Source organism: Emys orbicularis, chromosome 3, assembly GCF_028017835.1.
Source record: "Emys orbicularis isolate rEmyOrb1 chromosome 3, rEmyOrb1.hap1, whole genome shotgun sequence".
Classification (NCBI taxonomy): Eukaryota; Metazoa; Chordata; order Testudines; family Emydidae; genus Emys; species Emys orbicularis.
In genome coordinates, this window is record NC_088685.1 from 181740617 (window position 1) to 181758281 (window position 17665).

Sequence of the window (17665 nt, forward strand, 5' to 3'; positions counted from 1 at the left end):
TCAGTGGCCGCTGTGCTTTAAACAGTGTGTCCTCTATGTGACGTTACACCCCATATGCTTTATGGGAATATGCTTATGATATGGATATGGCATAACTGAGATATATTTTATGCAAGATAGGTTAGGTTCACTCCCTCTGGGGCACTGGCATTGGCCACTGTCGGCAGACTGGGCTGGATGGACCTTTGGTCTTACCCAGTATGGCCGTTCTTATGTAAGATGGTTCTTTAAGGTATTATTAGAAAGGTTATGATTTACTGAACGTTATCTAGTTTGTATGCATGTATCATTTCTGTATCTAAAGTTAGGAATATTGTCTATGTAACAATTATAACTGTGTGTGTGTGTATTTGGGGAGACACCCACCAGACAACAGGCCATCAGCCTTGATGGGCCATTAGGAAGAAACAATAAGATTTGAAGATACTAATCTCTCTCCTTCCTGAGAGGCATCTTGGGACATAGCTGTGACACTACTAGGACAGGTGGTCCTGTCACCTGGTACTAAACACTATTTTGGACTTCTAGTAATTTTCCACTAAAAGGAGGGAGAGGTCAAGACTGGGAAACAAAAGAGTCACGTCTTATGTAAATCTTATTTAAGGCTGGAGAGTAAGGCAAACAGGACTCTTCTCCAGTGCCTTCCTGCCCAAGAAGACTGCTGAAAGTACCTGAAGAGACAAAGGAACTGAGCTGAGGGAAAGGCAAGGGCTGAGTCCAGACTAAGGGCTTGTCTACACTGGCACTTTACAGCGCTGCAACTTTCTCACTCAGGGGTGTGAAAAAACACACCCCTGAGCGCTGCAAGTTTCAGCGTTGTAAAGTGACAGTGTAGACAGTGCACCAGCGCTGGGAGCTATTCCCCTCATGGAGGTGGGGTTTTTTTATAGCGCTCATGCTGCGACTACACAGCCACGCTAAAGCGCTGCCACTGGCAGCGCTTTAATGTTGCTAGTGAAGACACGCCCTAGGACAGGAGACGAGTTTGTAAAGAGAAATAACTGGAACTGTAAGCTACAGAAACTCTGCACTTGCCTGAAACAACATTTAGGTGAGAAATTATTTCTTGAAACCAGTCTCTTTAAGATCTTAAGCTTAGTTTGCGTGTTTTGTTTTAGTTGCTTGGTAATCTGCTTTGTTCTGTTCGCTATCCGTTATAATCACTTAAAATCTACCTTTTGTAGTTAATAAACTGTTTTTTGTTTATTATTAAACCCCCAGTTTGTGCAATTTGTAACGGGGGGGGGGGGGGGAGAAGTTGTGCATATCTTCCTCCACATTAAGGGAGGGGGCGAATTTATGAGGTTATGTTGTATAGGTTTCTCCACAGCGCAACACAATAATATTTTGGGTGTACTTTCCAGGGGAGCTGCACTTGAGTGCTGGGCAATTTCCTAGCTGAGTCTTCTCATAGAGAGCTGTTTGCAGACTCTGTGATTCTACAGCTGGTGTGTCCTTACCTGTGTGTATGTGCTGCCAGAGGCCAGAGAGCCTAATTCAGCAAAACAGGGAGAGGGAGCCCAGGCTAGTAGAGCAGGCAGACTCAGTGAAATCCCAGTACATCAGGTGGCATCCCAGAATGGGGGTCCAATCTGTCACACCCTACCTCTGCCCAGAGCAGGTCTAAACATCCCTGTGCTTGTGCCCCAGTGACTGCTGGTGCACAATTTGCACTAGAGCTCTCACTGTTGCTCCTCTGGTGGAGCTGAATCAGTGGCAGCAATGGTGGGAAACTTTTCTGGGGGAAAAAACTATTCTTCTGCAGCTTGTTTAGTGACTTTTCAGTCTGCTTGCTCTGGTTTAAGGTCTTATTGATTTCTCTTCCACTGTTGCTTTTCTGTGGTAGAAAAACAAGGCCCTGTAATTCTATTCTATATAGATTCTTGGACCATCTTCGTCGTCACAGTCTCCGAGTGTCTTCCACTACCACCTAAGATGGCATGATTAATATCTGTTACATGAGGGTCGTTTTCTCGTACCCTTTCCCCTTGGGTGAGAAATTGTGTGCGCCCTGTCAGAGGCCCAGTCAAGCGATGCCCCTCTTGCCATTCATGACTGCTCTGAGGGGAGCTAGCTAGTGAATCATGTGTTTTAAACTTCTGGACTCTGACTGCAGTACAGGCACTGCCACTGTCTGAGGGCCTCTGAGCATACTCTCCGGGTGCAGATCTTCTATCTATCACCCCCTCCTGAGAGTTGCCACCATGAGGTCCACTCTCCATCTCCTAGAACCAGTAATGAACCCTCAGACTACTTCCATAGTTTAAACATGCCATCTCCCAGATCTCCACATAAAGAGGTGAGCCTTCTGCTTTACCTCTTCAAGGGGCCATGGGGTAAGTTATAAATGCTAAACACAGAGCCAAACTTTGCACCAGACTTTAAACACTATTGTGTTTTCTTTAGTAGCATGTGAAATGTGCAGATCTAGACAACAACAAAAAATTACACACATTGCAAGTAGCTCCTTAGAGAGATCAGAGAAAAATAGTTATGAATTAGTTTAGCTTGTGCATTTGATAGTTCTCTTGTGAAAAGAACTGTGAGTTTCATGGCTTCCTCTACATATAGAGTCAGTTTCCTTTGTTTGTGCAGGACTTTCATTTAGCAATCAGCAGGGGAGAAAGAGATATTTAAAATTAATAGAAAAAATGTGATTGTAGAACCACAACCTTTGAAGAGGGACTGGAGGGTGAAATAGACTAGACAAGGTTACTTTAACACAAAGTGGACAGTTGACAGAAAAGACAAAACACAAAAGGGGACATTAGTTAATAGATACACAACAAAGTAATCCCCTATTACTACCCACTACTATAAAATCTGTGGCCATTTTTGCATATATCGGCCTTAATCTCTCTGTACCACAGTTTGCCTATCTGTGCCATAGGGCTAATACTTCCCTTCCTCAATGGTGTTGTTAGAGATGAAAGGTGCTATAGAAATGCATAATATTGTTCTGTATTAAACAGCTGTAAGGTAGTGAATACAAAATACCTATAGATGTATAGTAGGGCTGTCGATTAATCGCAGTTAACTCATGCGATTAACTAAAAAAATTGTGATGTAAAAAATTAATCGCGATTAATCGCACTGTTAAACAATATAGTACCAATTGAAATTTATTAAATATTTTTGGATATTTTTCTACATTTTCAAATATATTGATTTCTATTACAACACAGAATACTAAGTGTACAGTGCTCACTTTATATTATTTTTATTACAAATATTTGCACTGTAAAAATGATGAAATAAATAGTATTTTTCAATTCACCTCATACAAGTACTGTAGTGCAATTTCTTTATTGTGAAAGTGTAACAAATGTAGATTTTTTTTTTGTTACATAACTGCACTCAAAAACAAAACAATGTAAAATTTTAGATCCTACAGGTCCACTCAGTCCTACTTCTTGTTCAGCCAATCGTTAAGACAAACAAGTTTGTATAGATTTACGGGAGATACTTCTGCCTGCTTCTTATTTACAATGTCACCAGAAAGTGAGAACAGGCATTCGCATGGCACTTTTGTAGCTGGCGTTGCTAGGTATTTACATGTCAGATATGCTAAACATTCATATGCCCCTTCATGCTTCGGCCACCATTCCAGAGGACATGCTTCCATGCTGATGATGCTCGTAAAAAATAAAATAAAAATGCATTAATTAACTTTGTGTTTGGAGTCCTTGAGGGAGAATTGTATGTCTCCTGTTCTGTTTTACCTGCATTCTGCCATATATTTCATGTTATAGCAGTCTTGGATGATGACCCAGCACATGTTCATTTTAAGAACACTTTCATAGCAGAATTGACAAAACGCAAAGAAGGTACCTGTGACAGGATGATTCCCCTCTCCCCCGCCTCCTAGGGTGCCACCTGATATGCTGGGTCTCACTGAGCCCGGCCTTTCCACCAGCCTGGGTAACCCTAACCCTAACCCTGTCCTTGCTGTGCTAGGCTCTCAAGCCTTCTCCAGAACACATACAGCTAAGGCCACACCCGGTTGCAGACACAGACTGAAATCAGCTCTGTGTGGGAGGATGTAGCTGGGGGAATGGCCAGCACTCACATGCACACCTCCTTTGGGGTATAAACCCAAAATAATATTGTCTTGTGCTGTATAGAAAGACCTGCACAGTGCAAGCTCATAAAAATTCGCCCCCTCCCTCAGTGTGGAGGAGGATATGCACAGCTTTTTGCCCCCTCCCCCCCAGATATGAATTGCACAAACTGAGGTTTGTAATAAGCAAAAAATAAGTTTATTAACTACAAAAGGTAAATTTTAAGTGATTATAAGGGATAGCAAACAGAACAAAACAGATCACTGAGCAAATAAAACAAAACACACAAACTAAACTTAATACGCTCAAGAAACAGGTTACAAAATGTAATTTTTCACCCTAATTGTTGTTTTAGGCAGGTTGCAGAGTTTCTGTAGCTTAGAGTCTTATTGTTCTTTCTAATGGCACATTGAGGCTGATTGCCTACTGTCTGCTGGGTGTTCCCCCAAATACACACAAAGTTGTAATTGTTACATAGTCAATATTCCTAACCTCAGATACCGAAACGATACATGCATACAAATTGGATAAACACATAAACACATTCAGTAGATCATAACCTTTCCAATGATACCTCACATGACCCATCTTGCATAAAACATATCTTAGTTATGCCATATTCATATCATAACAATATTTCTATGAAGAATATGGGGTGCAGTGTCACAGTACCAATAGCTACAGCACTCGACCCAAGGTTTAAGAATATGAAGTGCCGTCCAAACTCTGAGAGGGATGAGGTGTGGAGCACGCTTTCAGATGTTTTAAAAGAGCAACACTCAGATGCGGAAACTATAGAACCCAAACCACCAAAAAAGAAAATCAACCTTCTGCTGGTGGCATCTGACTCAGATGATGAAAATGAACATGCGTCGGTCCGCTCTGTTTTGGATCGTTATCGAGCAGAACCTGCCATCAGCATGGTGTCCTCTGGAATGGTGGTTGAAGCATGAAGGGACATATGAATCTTTAGCGCATCTGGCACATAAATATCTTGCGACGCCAGCTACAATAGTGCCATGCGAACACCTGTTCTCACTTTCAGGTGACGTAAATAATAAGTGGGCAGTATTATCTCCTGCAAATTGTAACTAAACTTGTTTATCTGAGTGATTGGCTGAAGTAGGACTGAGTGGACTTGTAGGCTCTAAAGTTTTACATTGTTTTATTTTTAATGCAGTTATTTTTTGTACATAATTCTACATTTGTCAGTTCAACTTTCATGATAAAGAGATTGCACTACAGTATTTGTATTAGGTGAATTGAAAAATACTATTTCTTTTGTTTTTTTACAGTGCAAATATTTGTAATCATAAATAAATATAAAGTGAGCACTGTACACTTTGTATTCTGTGTTGCAACTGAAATCAATATATTTTCAAATATAGAAAACATCCAAAAATATTTAAATAAATGGTATTCTACTATTGTTTAACAGCACAATTAATCACAATTCGTTTTTTTAATCTCAATTAATTTTTTTAATCGCTTGACAGTCCTAATGTATAGTATATTTTATTCTACCCATGTTTCCAAAAGTATTTGAAGCAAGCAAGCAAATAAACAAAACAAAAGTACGTATTATTTAGGAGATTTTCCCCGTCATCTTGGGTTTAAGAAGGTATTGCCATTTTCCAGGTCTGTCACTGGAGCGCTCGCCCAATTCGATTGCCTCCCGTGCTCGGCTGTCCGAAAGGGAAGAGGAGGTCGTGGCTTGTTTTGAGAGAGCATGTGTCATTGCACAAGTGTACTTGCAGGAACTTGAGAAGGTAAGGAAGAAATGTGCTCTAAGTGTGACTTACCTATATGTGGTCTTTGAACAGGGCTCCCAGTGAGTTTGTCAATGGAAGCTGTGCAAATCCGAGGGCAGAATTACAAGTGCTGATAGACTGAAAGGATTGTCAGAGCACTACTGAAAGGGTGATGTGTCCTCTCAATATTTCAGACAATAGAAGAGTTTTGATACAGTAGGACCCTTATTTTACTAACTAATTGGGGCCTGAGGGGTTCATAAAATCAAAAAGTTCATAAAATGGAACATCTCAAAACTACAGTAAGTATGGTGCATAAGTTGTAGCATGGTGCACTGCATCACTTTCTTTTTGTCCTTCCAATCACTGCAAAGTGATTCCCAATGCATGCAAGCAGATGATAAGGACAATGAGTCTATAATCGTATCACTTTTCGTTTCCCTCCCAGACCTCGCATTCAAGAAGCATAAAAGGCAGCAGTGTGACTTTCTCTGACTTTGAACTTCCCTATTTCCTGGAAGCAGCTCTACAGAGTGCATATGTGTCTCACTTGAAGAAGGGGTAGGTGGATGCAGCTATTTAATACAAATGATTAATGCTGAAGATATTTTCACAATGGATTTAGACATACTTCTCCATACCTGCCCTGTAGCTTCTGTAAGAGAGCTAACTGGAATGAGCTGATGCAGCTCTTGCCACAGCATATTATAGCTACATCTCTGTGCTATGTTGAATTTGCTGCTGTTCTCCTTTCAGGGTTCTTTCATTCATTCTACCTGACAGTGGCTCCAAACCACTGTTCTCTGGACACAGGCACGTAATTTCTGCTCTTTTTTGGCCCAATTCTGTTCCCGCTGAAGTCAATGAGAGTTTGACCTTTGATTTCAGTGGGAGCAGAGCAAAGACGACACTGTATGTTTTTGAAAATCTCAACCCTAGGGTGTGATCTAAAGCCCAATGAAGTCACTGGAAATTCTCCCATTGACTTAGACTCATAGACTCATAGACTTTAAGGTCAGAAGGGACCATTATGATCATCTAGTCTGACCTCCCGCATGATGCAGGCCACAAAATCTGACCCACCCACTCCTCGAATAATTCTCTCCCATGACTCAGCTGTTGAAGTCCCCAAATCATGATTTAAAGACTTTAAGTCGCAGAGAATCCTCCAGCAAGCGACCCCTGCCCCATGCTGCGGAGGAAGGCGAAAAACCTCCAGGGCCTCTGCCAATCTACCCTGGAGGAAAATTCCTTCCCGACCCCAAATATGGCGATCAGCAGAACCCCGAGCATTGTTTGAATCAGGCATTTAAGGCCTAAATAGCAGTAAAACTGAGTGTGAGAGGAGAACAGACATGCAGGTGAGGGCTCCCTTACAGGGTAACTATGATACTGTTTGGGGGTTCATTTGAATCCAAAACTCAAAAAGACATTGGCGGCTGCAAACCTACTGTAAATTGCAACTGAAGAAAATGTTCATGTAGTAATAATAATACCTGACATTTATAAACCCCTCTCTCATCTGAGGGGCATACTTTAAAACACAAATGGATGTTCCCTCACAAACACCCTGCTGAGGCTGGTAAGTCTGTTTTACAGATGAAGAAACTGCAGCACAGACACACACTGACTTACCTCAGGTCATATAAAAAGTATGTGTAAGAGCTGGGACTAAGGTCTCCTTCAGTCCTATGCCTTAACCATAAGACCATCATTCCTCCCCAAAGTGAAACAGCTGCTGAATTTTGCACAGCTCTGTGTACTAGGCCTGGTCAACATTTTTTCAGCAAAACTTTTTTTGCCCCATCCCACCACCCTCCCCAAAAAAGAATTTTTGACTGAATTTTCATGGTCAGAATTTTCCAGTTTTAAAAAAATCAAAAATGAAAAATTTTCATTTTGGGGGTCCCTCCCTCCTTCTCTCCCCTTTTTTGTTTATCCACTTGTAAAACCTCTGCGGGGGTGGAGAGGAAAGAACCGGGAGGGAGAGGAAAGGAGGAAAACATTAAAGAACTGGAAAACTCCACCCAAAAAATTTGAACTAAACAAACGATTTTCATTTTGTTTTCAATTTTTGTGTGTGTGTGGAAAATAAATGGCATTTTTAGCTAGCTCTGTTGTTTATGAGCATAGTTTTTAAATGTTTCTCTGAAACTGAATGTTCTCAGTGTTGTTTTTTCAAGTTTAGCCGTGATTAAGGGCCTGTCTACCCCCAGAAGTTGCACCTGAAATGTTACCAATTCATGCTAAACCCAATTTAAATCAGGTTTGAACAAAAATAAGGCCCAGTGTACACTACAGACTTCAACATAGCTGTGTTGGTCAGGGCTGTGAAGAGGTATGATCTCTGGATGACAGAGTCATGCCAGCTGAAGCCGCAAGCGTAGATACAGATATACTAGGAAAACTGCACTTTTACTGGAATAGCTTGTTTAGTCCCTGGAGGGTGATTTTTAAATTATACTGATATGAATTGCAGCTGTGCTGGTATAGCTACATCTACCCTTGGAGCTCCTTGCTGGTATAGTTTTCCCATTATTATTAGACTAGTAAAGTGCTGCTAGTGTAGACATGGCCTGTGAGTGTCCACATGGAAAGTTGCACCTGTTGAACTAAATCAGTCTAAAATAACAGCATTAGTTAAACCAATAAAACTTTGCGAATACACCAACATGACAGAGAATTAGAAGTGTTTGGGATAATTCCTTGATATCCAAATAAGAGATGAGAGGTTACATGTCTTTCAGATGTGACATACTGTTTGGCAGTCTGCTTAAGGTTTACTTCCTTTTCAGTTATCTTTCATGTGCATCAAATATGCTGATGTTCTAGCCTGTTGCTGTTTTTACAATAGATAAAAAAATTGGTTTAATGTTTTATGGCCAAAAGTTTTGCACACTTGATCTTGCTATCAAGCGCATAAAATAGTTTGAACATACTTTATTGGGGTCAACTAAATATCGTTTAATAAGGAACTCTCATGTTCATGTTATTCAGTGACATTTTAAATTCAGCCTTAAGTATTCCTTGTTAGTACAGAGTACGCATTGGGCTGCCTTAGGTATTAATTTTGACCACCGTTGGTTCCTCCCTAGTTCATTTTAATGGCTGCCTTTTAAAAAATTAATTCTGAAGTCAAAATTCACTTACAGTTAAAAATCATATTGTCCATCTGCTGAATTACTATTAGAGCAGGAAGACACCTTCTGCATTTGCTCCCATATAAAAGGGTTGATTAATCTTTACCATAAAACCCAAGTATCAGAACAGTTATAAACACACAAAGTCTGATTCCCCTCTCACTTACACCAGTGCAAATCAGGAATTAAAGCCAAGAAGTTAAAGGACCAGTGGGGGGAAAAATTGTATGAGAATCCATAGCTCATTTACCCATGGCTAGTATTAATAATTTCATGTTTTTACCACAGGAGGGCATAAGCAGAACTCTTAACACACTCTTGGGATAAATTAAAAAAGAAGGGAGAAGAGGCTTTGTCAGATGTGTATATATAATATAACCCCCTGTTTCTCCACCTGATGTTGCATGCCTCAAAGAATTTCTGTATGTTGCATACAGCATGGTGAAATTAGGAAATCAGCTCAGCAAGACAAACGCCCAAAGAGCCCTATATGGCAGGATGTCATTTCCCACTGGCGCATGCATACTGTGGAATCACTAGGGTTAGATTCTAATTAGCAGAGCTGTCTAATGTCTAACCAGACAGCTGAATTGAGGATATACACATTGTTCTACTGCCTCTGTTTGCTCCCATTGGCAACACGCCAGATTATGGCCAGGAGTGCCCTCTCTCCTAAAATGTACAGTGAAAAGAGAGCCTGTATCTAACAAAACAAAGGTCCATTCTCCCTTTCAGATGTTAAAGAGCCAGCTGTAGGGACCAGCAAGACCTGCAGCTGTGGGAAGCCCCTGTGCTCTTGGTGTGCATTTAATTAAAATATTGTATCAGTGAAGGCAAATCTCTTGCAGTTGTCTGTCCTTCTGAGTCACAAAAGAGCTTTCTTGTATTATTTCAGTAAGCATCATTGATATTCTGCTGATGCAAAGTACAACCAGGCAGGTGCTGCCTCAGTGTGGGAAGCAGCCTGTTGTGCAGATCTTAGTGAGAGAGACTATTTACTTTTTTAGGGAAATGTGTGCATGGAGATAAGGATCATAGTAAGACTGGCTTTTAGTTTAGCTTATTACACATGAATGGTTTCTTTATGCTAATGTGCAGGATTTGCTATCAAAACTAAATATTTCCACAGAGCATAGAGACCTCTCCTGAGTCCTGTTCTCATCTTAATGATTTATTATTATGATGTTATTTATGTAGCACCAGAAGTGTGCTAGGTGTTTTGCAGACAAATAAAAAGAGAAGGGACAGGATTTTCCATAGTGACTAGTAATTTTGGGTGCCTCCATTTTTGGATGTCCAACTTAAGACCTCTTAAAAGGGCCTGACTTTCAGAAGTAGATGTTAAGTGCTTTCTGAAACTTAGACTCCTTTAAGGTGACTCAAGTTGGGCATCCAAAAATAGAGGCACCCAAAGATCTTTGTAAAGCTTTGGCCAAGGTGCCTGCCCAGAAAAGCTTTCAGGGTAAAAATTTTTGAAAACCCCTGAAAGTGACGTGAGCTTAAATCTCAAGTGCCTAAATTGTTTTTGAAAATGGGACTTAGGCTCCTAAGCCACTTAGGTCCTTTTGAAAATGTCCCCCATAATCGAAACAGACCATGTACAGACGTGGGCTGAACTGCTGGTTCTCATCAAGAATATTCCTTATTGCTGAGCAGCCCACATCTTTTCCCTACTGAAGCAGGTATTACCCCTTTCTCAAGCCGCTCCTTCCAGCATTAACCTGTTTTTTTTTCTCAATTCTGCTGTCATCCATCCTTCTAGAGTTTTTGTTTCTGAATAGTCACATTTATAGATGGCTAATGCAAGATAATTGTGGAGCCACCACTCTGTGCATTTGTGTGCGTAATATATAAACACAGTCAATGGGAGAGAGTGGGGAGAGGGTGTAATGTAGACCCTTTAATCTCACTGATTCTAAGACCCAAATGGCTTACTTTAAAATATGGTAGTGATAACTGCTCTTTTTGACACTATTCCTGGCTGTCTCATAGAGTGCCCGATCACACTGTTCTACGTGTGCTCCTTATTCTTCACAATCCCACGGAAGGTTCTCTCTGGAGCAGCCGCAGCAGCCATTCGAGCAAGAACATGACCCACTCTCCTTCCTACTAGGGTTCTTTCGTCCTGTTGTGCCTTGTGTCACAACAAATTGTATAGCTTTTAATACCTCTCCGGTGCTGCTCAGTGCCAAATACAAGCTTCAGTTACTGTTAAACCCTGGCGCTAACCACTGCACACATTTCTTTTAGTTGTCATAACTTTCGTAGTTATGCACTCCTTGCCAGAGGATGTTGTGAAGGCCAAGACTATAACAGGGTTCAAAAAAGAACTAGATAAATTCATGGAGGATAGGTCCATCAATGGCTATTAGCCAGGATGGACAGGGATGGTGTCCCTAGCCTCTGTTTGCCAGAAGCTGGGAATGGGCGACAGGGGATGGATCACTTGGTGATTACCTGTTCTGTTCATTCCCTCTGGGGCACCTGGCAGTGGCCACTGTTGGAAGACAGGATACTGGGCTAGATGGACCTTTGGTCTGACCCAGTATGGCCATTCTTATGTTCATTTATCTTCTCCCTCATATAAAAGGAGAAATATTTTCCATTGAGTTCTCCTGGAGGAAATATCCCGTTCCCAGGAACCAGTCAGTTTTTATCATCCATTAGGGCCAGGAGCTCTTTGCTTGAGGTTCCAAACAGATTTTGATCACCCTGCTCTACCCATATTGCTAAACAGGAAAGGGAGGTGCAAGCTAGATGTGGCCTGGGTGCGGAAAAGGTTGAGAACCACTGAAGGAGAGCTGGCTGGATTTTAAAGAAGCCTTATTGAGGGCGAAGGAACAAACCATCCCGATGTGCAGAAAGAATAGCAAATATGGCAGGCGACCAGCTTGGTTTAACATTGAAATCTTTGGTCAGTTTAAACTCAAAAAGGAAGCTTACAAGAAGTGGAAATTTGGACAGATGACTCAGGAGGAGTATAAAAATAGTGCTCGAGCATGCAGGGGTGTAATCAGGAAGGCCAAAGCACAATTGGAGTTGCAACTAGCAAGGAATGTGAAGAGTAACAAGAAGGGTTTCTACAGGTATGTTAGCAACAAGAAGGTGGTCAGGGAAAGTGTGGGACCTTACTGAATGGGGGAGACAACCTAGTAACAGATTATTTGGAAAAAGCTTAAGTACTCAATGCTTCTTTTGCCTCGGTCTTCACAGACAAGGTCAACTCCCAGACTGCTGCACTGGGCAACACAGTATGGGGAGGAGATGAGCAGCCCTCAGTGGTGAAAGAACAGGTTAAGGACTATTTAGAAAAGCGGGACATGCACAAGTCCATGGGTCCAGATCTAATGCATCCAAGGGTGCTGAGGGAGTTGGCTGATGTGATTGCAGAGCCATTGGCCGTTATCTTTGAAAATTCGTGGCGCTCGGGGGAGGTCCCAGACGATTGGAAAAAGGCAAATATAGTGCCCATATTTTAAAAAGGGTATAAAGAGAACCTGGGGAACTACAGACTGGTCAGCCTCACTTCAGTCCCCGGCAAAATCATGGAGCAGGTCCTCAAGGAATCCATTTTGATCCAGATTGCCTTCTATGATGAGATAACTGGCTCTGTGGATATGGGGAAAGCAGTGGATGTGATATATCTTGACTTTAGCAAAGCTTTTGATACAGTCTCCCACAGTATTCTTGCCAGCAAGTTAAAGAAGTATGGTTTGGATGAATGGACTATAAGGTGGATAGAAAGCTGGCTAGATTGTTGGGCTCAACGGCTTGATGTCTAGTTGTCAGCCGGTATCAAGCGGAGTGCCCCAGGGATTGGTTCTGGGGCCGGTTTTCAACATCTTTATTAATGATCTGGATGATGGGATAGATTGCACCCTCAGCAAGTTTGCAGATGACACTAAACTGGGGGGAGAGGTAGATATGCTGGAGGGTAGGGATAGGGTCTAGAGTGACCTAGACAAATTGGAGGATTGGGCCAAAAGAAATCTGATGAAATTCAACAAGGACAAGTGCAGAGTCCTGCATTTAGGAAGGAAGAATCCCATGCACCGCTACAGGCTGGGGACCAACTGGCTAAGCAGCAATTCTGCAGAAAAGGACCTGGGGATTATAGTGGGCAAGAAGCTGGATATGAGTCAGCAGTGTTCCCCTTTTGCCAAGAAGGCTAACAGCATATTGGGCTGTATTAGTAGGAGCGTTGCCAGCAGATTGAGGGAAGTGATTATTCTCCTCTGTTCGGCGCTGGTGAGGCCATACCTGGAGTATTGCATCCAGTTTTGGTCCCCCCACTACAGAAGGGATGTGGACAAATTGGAGAGAGTCCAGCGGAGGGCAACAAAAATTATTAGGGGGCTGCAGCACATGACTTACGAGGAGAGGCATGCAGAAGAGAAAGGGTGAAGGGGGATTTGATAGCAGCCTTCAACTACCTGAAGAGTGGTTCCAAAGAGGATGGAGCTCGGCTGTTCTCAGTGGTGGCAGATGACAGAACAAGAAGCAATGGTCTCAAATTGCAGTGGGGAAGGTCTAGGTTGGATAATAGGAAACACTATTTCACTAGGAAGGTGGTGAAGCACTGGAATGGGTTACCTAGGGATGTGATGGAATCTGCATCCTTAGAGGTTTTTAAGGCCCGACTTGACAAAGCCCTGGCTGGGTTGATTTAGTTGGTGTTGGTCCTGCTTTGAGCAGGGGATTGGACTAGATGACCTCCTGAGGTCTCTTCCAACCTTAATATTCTATGATTCTATGAATTAGCCAACTGAGAGCTGGATTAATCCATCTCCCAATTCTTTCTTTAAGCACTTAGCTACAACCAAGCCTTTCTGATAAGACCTATAATATAATGCTAAATGTCGGAGAAGAATATCCAGTGATAGGAGGTCACTTTACCTCTCATCCTAGATCTTTGCTTTTAATTTTTAACTAGGGTGTCTGGAAGCTTGTCTCAGGTATGGCACTGTATAAGTATTATTGTTAACTACGCATTTCTTCTACCCCAGGAACATTCCTCAGAATGTGAAATGGGATGCATGTTTTTAAGAATTTGAGAGAAAAATTGTGGCATGACGCAGTAGTCTGAAGCAGTTGTCTAGATTTGAGAATATGCTCGCTGTTTATAACTAGGTAGATACAGCATTTAAAATATATAGCTAGCTCTCTCTTCAAAGGAAAAGGTCAGATCTGTTTTCTCACAAATTCAACAAAATAATGAATGACAGCTTAGTAGTACAGTAGTGGATCTGATTCACAATGCCTTATTGTTTGGCTTTCTCCTCTGTTTAGACAGCATTCCCGCTGTTGAACAGATTTTAAATGCTGTGCATTGTTATTATTCTTTGTTATTAATATTATTATATAGCACCGTATATGTGAGTGGTGCTTTTAAAGACCTATAAGCACAGTTCCTGCCCTAAATCATTTACAATCTGAGGCCTTGGTCCTGCATCAGAACGTGCTAGAGCTGACTCCTGCACGTATGCAGAGTCTCAGTGAGCTCACTAGGCCTTAGCATGGATGCACGCTAGTGGATTCTAAAGCAGGATGAGGGTTTGAGGTCTATAATTCATGGCTGTGCCCTGGAGTAAATCTTTTCAGGACTCACCCTTAAAACAGACACAATCCAGACCAAAGGGGAAGAGGAGAATGGGATTGACAAATCATGTGGTCCTGAGTTGTTCTTGTTACACCCACTTCTGAGCAGATCTAAGTAGCTTTTTCCTTTGTGGTTGTTTTATGCTGGTTATATTTAAGTCCACCTGTTGTTGACCAGTGTAGGTGTCAAGGTCTGAAACTTAACACAAAACTAAACTGGGAAGTTTTCAAATGTTGTCTTTTTCATGACTCCAGTTTGAATTGGACCAGCACTGCCAGGGAATTTTTGGGCCCTTGGGGGTATTTGTAAGTCCAGGTTCTTTTGCTGAATCATTTATAAAATTCAAAGACATTTTATTTTAAGGGCATGATTCTACTACCCTGACTCGCATTGCTTTACTCCATGAGTAACTCCAGTGATTTCTACATTGAAAGCGTAACTGCACTGGGTCCAATGTGGTAGATGAATGTTCATATTAAGCAAGAACCTCAATGCAAGATTTCAGAGGTGTTATGTACAACTTAAGGGAGGACTCTACACAACAAAACAGGTTTAAGAAGCAGCCTGACTTCGGAACACTTTCCCTGGCCCCTGCATGTGTTACAACAGCTCAGCTCCCTTTAGAGCAGGGATTTATAATTCTACATCTTGCTGCACAGGAGAATAAACATGAAAATGTGCTAATTTCTTTTAAAACAGGACATTTCACCTGTATATCCCCCATTTTAACTTTTTTTTCTCCAAGCCCCCACTGGATCTTTTTCAAAGCTCCTTACACAGACTAAATTCCTATTGAAACCTATGGGGTACTGAACACAAGGCTCATTAATAGGAACGAAAATAAGCAACATTTTTGCATTATGCTGTTGTGATCACACTGCTTTCCGTTTCCAATAAATATGCTTAGGCTCTTCAGTCACATTATTTCCTGAAGTCTGGCCCAAAGCCCATTGAGGGAAATGGGAGTCATTCATAATGACAGTGAATAGTAATAGGACCAGGGAAAGAGCCTGCGAATGGCTCTGTAGTCTGGTAGTTAGGGCATCCTCCTAGGTCCGATGTGGTAGATCCAAGTGCAAGTCCCTGCTCCAGTGACTGCTCACTTATTTATAAAAAGTGCAACAGCTTCAACAGGAGAGACATGTAGACCCCCAACAGAATAACCCATAGCCCAGTGAGTAGGACGCTTTTCTGTAATGTGGGAAACCCAAATTCAATCTCTTCTCCACACCAGGCCGAGGGAGGAATTGACCCTGGATCTCCCACTTCCCAGAGACTACCCTAGCCACTGGGCTAAAAGTTTATAAGGCAACTCCTCATCCTCTTTTCTTCCTCTTTTCCCTCACGGCGCTATGTAAATCTAGTCCTCCTTGGCTTTTGTCAAAATTCCCAAAATTTAAATGGAAAAGAAAAGAATCAGGTCAAAACAAAACATTTAGTTTCTACCCAAGTCAAATTTTATTTTTCTACTTCTTGATTCACTGAAAATTTTTGAAAATTTCATTTTCAGTTGACCCCCCTCAAAAAAAAATTTTTTTTTGTCAGAATGACTAGTGAACTTAAAAATCCATTCTTCATTTAGCTCTGCTCCACACTTGGTTGTAATTATTGTTGGTCTAGTGGTTAAGTCATAGGACTAGAACTTAGAAAACATGGATGTCAATTCCTGCATCTGCCACAGACTTCGGCAAGTCACTTAATCTCTCTACTTCAGTGTCCTCATTTGAACCTGGAAATAATACTTCCCTACATCACAGGGGTGCTGTCAGGGTAAATTCATGAGTGTGTTTAAAGTGCTTTGAGATCCTTGGTGGGAGATGCTATGAAAGTGTAAAGTGTTATCATTTTAATTGTATCATAAATCGTGTTCAGACGTAGCTAAAATCAGACGTGGTAGCATTGTTACAGTCATGGTGTCACAGTGTTCACAAACGAGGTTGCTGGCTACACAAGGGAAGTAGCCTGTTGGGCTTGTCTGCACTGCAGTTTCTGTGAAGTTCCACCACTGTTCTAGCACAAGTGTAGCTCCGTTGGTCAAAGTGCTAGTGTAGACTGTCTGCTGGTATTTCTACCACTGTGTCACCATGATCTGCTCTGAACAGGGTCAAATAATGTGGTGGTAAAAGTGGCTCTGGCTGGTCTACACCAGCATCCCACTGTTAGTAGTAGCACTGGTGGAACTACCCTGGTGCTATAGCACTGTGAGGAAGGTTTGGTAAAATCCCAAGTGTAAAAACACCCTAGCAGGGCCTCGCCTGAACCTGTTTCGGCTGAGACTTTCCAGATTCAAATAATTGGGTACCCAAATCCACTGTGCAGCTTTGAAAATCACAGGCTTTACCTCCTGCATAGTTCCCCTCAGACCTATTCCAGTCATTTTCCCAAGAACTCAGCCAGACTCTGGTGTCATCATTCAGGTTCCTTTATTTGGCATACAGCAAAACTACACTGAGTTGATCAGACTCAAGTGTAGCGGGTTGGTCTAAGGTGTACCACACATCCAGAGTTACACAGCAAACCACTTCCTTTATATGCATTTACACATTACATTACATTTACTATACATTGCATTACACGTTTTGGGATTGGCTGGTCACTTTGTAGGATACAATCCCTGTACAGCATGTTCTGTCTGTGCACACACTGTCCGTGTACAACTTACTCTTTACCTCATCTTTTGTTTTAGGCTTAATTTATCCATTCTTATCTTGTCCACTGTAAATGGTTCCCTATATGTTCCCCCTTATTTTACCTAGTACAGCCATTCTGCCTCCAGCCTGCTGATTTATTTACCTCCCTAATCCTGTATCCCAAGAAAGGCCTCACCCATGTCCAATTCGTCCTGTAGTATAGTCCTTTCTATATTATCAAGAGCCGCTGTGCCATGGGGCAGTTCTTGAACATTGTGAAACACACTTTGATTTTGCTTTGTGGACTGGCTCAAACTGTATTATAACCTTATTCCCAAATTGTGCTTCAGTCTTGGACTTTTCAGATCCCACAGCATAGTGTAGACAGAACTTCAGTGGGAGTTTTACCATTGACTTCCATGAAGCAGAGTTAGGTCAGTGCTGAATGCTTTTGAAAATCCCACTCTAAATACAAGAACATAAG

General features: G+C 41.8%; 1 protein-coding gene across 2 annotated transcripts in view; it reads left to right on the forward strand.

The window, feature by feature from the left end:
• Window positions 1-17665, forward strand: part of TTC7A (tetratricopeptide repeat domain 7A) — a 287398-nt gene that overhangs the window by 32476 nt on the left and 237257 nt on the right. The window contains exons 4-5 of one of the 2 annotated variants that reach the window (XM_065400900.1): window positions 5700-5841; window positions 6263-6373. In XM_065400900.1, the coding sequence (XP_065256972.1) occupies window positions 5700-5841; window positions 6263-6373 (253 nt within the window). Of the gene's footprint in view, window positions 1-5699; window positions 5842-6260; window positions 6374-17665 lie in introns of both variants that reach the window. The other variant, XM_065400899.1, reaches the window with a different exon arrangement.